Source organism: Myxocyprinus asiaticus, chromosome 5 (assembly GCF_019703515.2).
Source record: "Myxocyprinus asiaticus isolate MX2 ecotype Aquarium Trade chromosome 5, UBuf_Myxa_2, whole genome shotgun sequence".
Lineage (NCBI taxonomy): Eukaryota > Metazoa > Chordata > Actinopteri > Cypriniformes > Catostomidae > Myxocyprinus > Myxocyprinus asiaticus.
Window position 1 is genome coordinate 56,907,507 of NC_059348.1, and position 6,000 is coordinate 56,913,506.

A 6,000-nucleotide genomic window follows, 5' to 3' on the forward strand; every position below is an offset into this window, starting at 1 on the left:
CCTTAAATTTTCTTTAATTGGTCATAAAAAGGTCTTTAAAAAAGTCTTAAATTTAGCTTCATAAACCTTTATAAACCCAAATTTAACCCATAAATCACCAGTCACAGGTGTGCATTTATCAGCATTTTACAACGGCTTTGGAAGCAGCTCATCCAATCAGATTTTAGAGTCAGAATTCTCAGTTTTATAATAACCTTCTTGCTTCTAGTTATTTTAAATGGTCGTGCAGTTTGACAAATACATTTTTAAAAATACAAATATTCCTTATAGTCTCTGTATGAGCTCAAAAAATCTGCATACATAATAAGTATAGAAGAATTATCTTTAATGCAGTTTAATATAGTTTTAGATGGAGTGCAGGACATGTCAAATACCCATATATAGTCACAATTTATAGATCACTAAAAATAAAATAAAACTTAAATTGTCATTGTGGCGGGGTTGTTTACTCGCAGGAGCAGTCCATGCGGGAAGAGATACAGTCACTGCGTCTGCGTATCACCGAGCAGGAGGAAGTTCTGCAGGGAACCATCCAACGTCTGCGCAGCTCTAACCGCACCAAAGAGAACATGGAGACCTTCATCGTCAACCAGCGTGAGTATAAATGGGTGAAATAATTCACCCAAAAATGAGTAACTAAATAAGTACTCACCCTCATGTTATTTCAAACCCATTTGTCTTCCTGCCCTCTGTGGAACACAAAAGGATACATTTTGAAAAATTGTAGTCGCTTCTTTCCATGCAATTACAATAAACAGGGATTGAGGCTTTTAAACTTCAAAAAGAAGATAAAAACACCAAAAAGTAAAGTAGTCCAAATGACTCATGCATTACATATACATACTGTACATAAATATATAGACATATATACATATATGTGACATCAGATTTTATGATAGAATCATGGTGCTTTTATTTAATTTTTTTGTCCTTTTTGGAGTGGGAAAGTCATGCTCACTATGAAATGTCGTTGTATGAAAGGAACTGTTTAAAAATAAGCAATAACAACATGCAGGTTTGTAGTGACATGAGGGGAAATAACAACAGAACTGTCATTTAGGGTAAACTATCTCTTTAAATATGTTAATGATAGTGTCAGAGTGTGTTTGATTTTTAATGAACTCGTCTGTCTTACAGTGTCCAGGACTCGAGATGTGCTGAGAAAAGCTCGAGCAAATCTAGAGGTGAGAGTTCAGCTCTGTGTACAGCAACAGCCATTCAGAACTGCACTGAGAAAGCCTTTACAATCCACTTCCTGAATGTGAAATGAGGTAGCAAATGGACTCCTACAGTCATGGAAAACCTGGAAATATCAGGGATTTTTTAAATGTTTTTCCAAGCCTGGAAAAGTCATGAAAATTAATAAAACTTCCATAAAAGATTTTAATTATTTCTTTTCTTTTTTTCTTTTTTTTTTTTTACCATGTCTACTGCTAAATGTGTTTTGATCTTCAAGCATAAGCTTTGATGGTGACTTTCTGTAAATTTTTAAGTTCCAGTTGTGAAAAAGTCCGATTAATATTTTAGTCATGCATAGTACAATATTTTGCGGCACTCATTTGACAGTGATGACTACCGAGGAGAATCTCGAGAAGTGGAATGGAAGTAGGTCTATATTTGCTCTGTTCTCATGCAAAAAGACAGTTTTGACCCAAGTAACACATGTTTGGTAGCAAATCAGACTGACCCATAAGTGTAGTTTTTTTATATATTTATTTTTTTCTGTATGAATTACCCATAAACATATTTGGCAATTTCCTAAAACATTAGATGATATTAATAATCAATGTTTAAATTGCCGCCTATAGACATGAGTATTAAATTTACATAAATGACGTTATATTTAATATGTTAACTTTTATGGACCATAGTGAAAGTGCACTTAATTTACCTGAATTCTCTAATTTACTGCAAAGTCTTCAAAATAGGGTTAAAAAAACATAAAGCCACATTCCAAATGGACATCTGAGAAGTGATCTGTTCTTTTATTTTGGACTAATGGAATTCCTCTGCTGTGAGACTGTGTTGAATTTCTTAGAATTGTAATTCAATATATTCTTCTTCCTGTAATTTTTTATTCAACATCCTGTGGGACGTGGTCAATTCAACTCACATTCATGAATTGAAAGGGAGCCAATTGTTCAGTTCTGAATGTTGCATAATCCTGCTGTAGAGAGATTTACCAAACAGTGTTTTGTCAGTTTATGTCCAGTGTTTGTGTTTGTCCTTCATCTCTCTGTCTTTATTCTTTCTGTTCCTCCCTTTCTTCCTTTCTGCTGTTTTCTGTATCCAGAAGAATGAGCTCAGGATTTCCTCTCTTAGCTCCTCCTCTTCCTCCCTTTGCCATGGTAACAGTCTGGGTTGTGATTTGTGCATTTCTGTTGCTTTGACATTATCACTGTTACACACATTTCTGTTAGCTGAGTCCAGTTTGATTATGAGACGTGTGACACACACCAGCAGTGTTAAAAGGAAGACAATTTTAATTATATATCTCAAACTCGTCTGACGTTCTTTTGCAGAACACAAAGATATTTTGATGTAGATATGATGTGAATATATACAATGCAAGTCAATGGGGCTCAACACTTTCAAGCGCCAAAAAGCACATAAAGGCACCATAAAGGTAATCCATATGACTCAAGTGGTTGGATCAATGTCTTCTGAAACCATACGATCGGTTTAGGGAGAGAAACAGACCAAAATGTAACTGCTTTAAGCCTTGACATCTGCAGTCTCTTTGGCTCGATCATGTTTGAAGTTCAATTAAACTTCCTCGTGCTTGACGCAAATGCGCAGAGCACTGTACACACTTCAGAAGACATGGATTAAACCACTGGAGTCATATGGATTACCTTTATGATGACTTTATGTGCTTTTTGGAGCTTGAAAGTGTTGATCAAAGTGTTGATCTAATAATCTAAGCATTTTTTGAGGTTTTTTGTCCAATAATTAGAGCAATCACAACTTTTGAACACATGAAAAAATGAAACCCAATAGTTTAAATTGTTGTGCTGTCTGCTGGTGTGTCCCTACCTCTTTCTTTCAGTTGACTCTGCTCGTTAACCGGGTGTCATCACTAATTCAACATTCATCACTACACAGAGGAGTTTCAACACTGCTTTAGTGCTAGTTTTACACTCCGGTAGCGTGGACACATATGAACACTGAGAAGTGTTAATTTAACACTGGTGGTTTTGTAATGCATGGTTGTAAATGTTAAATTAGTGCTATTATTAGTAGTAGTAGTACTCATGATTAATCCAGTCAGAACCATTTTTGAGAATTCGGATGTAAAGAATAGATATTATTACTAACCAATAATGTTACATCAATAAACCTGAGGATTTTGCAATGCTTTGCCTCTTGAAATGAATATTTTCCTATTTGACATAATTATGAACACAAAGAAATAAAACATTTCTGTTCATTAATAGATTCATGATTAGTAGAGATGATGCAGAGTTCTTGAACATCTAAATAGACTTTGGTTTGGTGTTAATTTCAGACTTTAATTGTGTTGCGCATTTCACACATGCTGCTGACCTCCATCGCAATCATTGAACACAACAGCATGTGCACTAACAAAGACACAGCATTTAGAAGTGTGTCTACAGTCAATCTTATCTGAATTAACCTCAGGAATTCTCTTAAACTTACACAAATACATAATTCTAACCAACCATGGTGATGGGTTATTTTGATGTGTTTAAGATTGTTCACTTTGTTTTTCAGGTAAAGTCCTCAAAGGTGTATCCGCAGGGTCTTCTGATTGGGGTCGTGTGACCCCTACGTGTGCTGACATCACCATGGAAACAGTCGGTCTTCAGTCCACTAAGAAGCAAGGCAGGGAGTGCCTTAAACCAACTGTCTGCCGTTAAACCAGCCAACACCTCTAACTAACCTGCCTTACCCGCCTCTGTCTTCATTTCTTCTCTTTAACCAGAAGCTTTTTCCCACTCTTTTATCCTCTTTCCTTGTCCCTTTTAATCTTTTATTCCCTTTTTCATTTATTTACCTCTTTCCTTTACCCTTTTTATCTTTCCTTTTTCCTTTCCCACTAGAAACAAAGAACATGTTCTTGCCTTCAGAAATTACTATATTGTGCATCCTGGTTGCCATTGAATGTGTTAATGCCATGTTAAAGTAGAGACTGTTAAAAGTCTAGATGCCTGCTGGTTGAGTGTTTGTGAGAAGAGACTTACAGAAAAGTATTTATGACATATTTACAGTCCAATGTCTATAATTCCCTCTGCTGCTGTGACAGAGATGAACTGGAAACAGACTGCTGCAGAATTCCCTTGAGTATGTCAGGGATTTTTGGTGAAAACAGCCACACAGCTGGTTATATGAGAGCAGCACTGTAACCTCTGAGTGCTGACTGCAGCTGCCCGTCTTCAAATGCAGAGAAAACTATAGTAGCAGCATGTGCAATAACTTCATGTGAGTTTTCACAGAATGTTGTTTTGCCCTAAGTATGGGTAATATTCACACTATTATTATTATTGTCATCCTTCTCCAGTACTACTGACTGAAGTGGAATGTTGTATTTAGTATTTGCATGGGAGGTTTATTAAACGCAAACTAGCACCTGTGTTTGTGAAGTTCACCAAAACGTGCCAAAGTTTAGACGGTTAATTTCCCTCATTTTGCTTTAACTCTCCCATTGAGAGAGGTGTTGATGTGGACACCTGTATGTAAACTGCTCTCAATAAACCCTCAGTAACAATTCTGTTATTCAATACATATGAGCTTCCAGGTGTCTTGGCAATAGTTTATGCCAGAGATAACCATTAAATGGTGGATGACTTTAAAGACAAAAAACTAACTGGTGAGTGAATAAATGCATTGGTTAAGAGGGCACACTATAGAAAGCTGTTGAAAACTGAATATAAAATAAACTGGCATTGGTTTTTGTTCGGCTGTTCCTGTGTGAATATAACCAATGACCGTGTTTTCCACATTTCTACAGATGACAAACTTTGGCAGGGGATTGGTGGGACCAGAGCTGCTGATGTCACAATCACGTAGCCAATCACAATCAGAGGTGTTCATTCGCTGCTCTCTTAGATTCGCGCTGTCATTTTGCATCGTACAGAGGTGTACATAATGTTACTTGCTGTTGTATTCATTTTTAGGTGTGGTTCAGTATTCTGATTTGCTTTGTATGCAAACTTATGGGTAGCTGTGCAATAATTGATCATGTTGTGAGACATTATGTATGAGTTTACATGTTGCATATGCTGCTCAGTTGAGTGTGTTCATTGCATCAACGTAGAAGTTGCCTAAAATATTATAGAGTTGCCTTGCCTCAGATTTCTTTGCTTAGGCTGGAAACAGAGCTTGTAATCTACACTGTACGTGAATGTTGCTTTGCCTTTAAGGTGATGAATTCTCTTGAGAGAAGGAAATGCAATATAAATTTTAGGCCCTGTGTGCGCTTCACTATATTTGGATCTCATATCATTTTATTCAGAACCCCCAAAATAACAAATATCCCAAATGATTTAAAAAGTAACAAATGGTCTGAAAAGATGCAGGAAATGTTTTGGAGAAAATACCAAAGCTAAGTCAGTAAAACAATAGAGAAAAGAGTGTCTTGTTGGTTCTGAAATCTGTATAATATGTAAATATATTTGCTTAAAGACTCATTTGTTGCCATAGTTACTGATGTGCTTGTGTGAAATAATAAAAGGTTGCCGACACAAGAGCCAATCAAACTCTGTGTCTGAAGCTGATGACTACATGTTTGTTGTGTTGTATTATGAAGGCTGTTCTTGATACACATTTAAATGAATAAATGCTGCAAATGCATTCATTTTATTTTCATTACAGTGTTGCATGGTTATCCAGTTTAGAACTAATAATTTGAAGCAAAAAACAAAACAAAAATGAATGTTTATGAAACACTCTTTTTAGAGAGAAAAAAACATAACATTTTAAAATTAAGTTTGTGAAATTTTTCCTCCCAAAATAATATTCTGTAACAGTACTTATGTA

General features: G+C 35.8%; 1 protein-coding gene across 6 annotated transcripts in view; it reads left to right on the plus strand.

Annotated features, from left to right (window-relative positions):
- The window catches only part of LOC127441319 (myomegalin-like), a 133,123-nt gene extending 127,379 nt beyond the window's left edge, over positions 1 to 5,744 (plus strand). For 5 of the 6 annotated variants that reach the window (XM_051698579.1, XM_051698575.1, XM_051698574.1 and 2 more), the window contains 4 exons: positions 456 to 594; positions 1,138 to 1,184; positions 2,294 to 2,348; positions 3,736 to 5,744. In XM_051698579.1, the coding sequence (XP_051554539.1) occupies positions 456 to 594; positions 1,138 to 1,184; positions 2,294 to 2,348; positions 3,736 to 3,881 (387 nt within the window). In that variant the 3' untranslated portion in view covers positions 3,882 to 5,744. The remainder of the gene's footprint in view (positions 1 to 455; positions 595 to 1,137; positions 1,185 to 2,293; positions 2,349 to 3,735) is intronic. The other variant, XM_051698577.1, reaches the window with a different exon arrangement.
- The last annotated feature ends 256 nt before the right edge of the window (positions 5,745 to 6,000 follow it).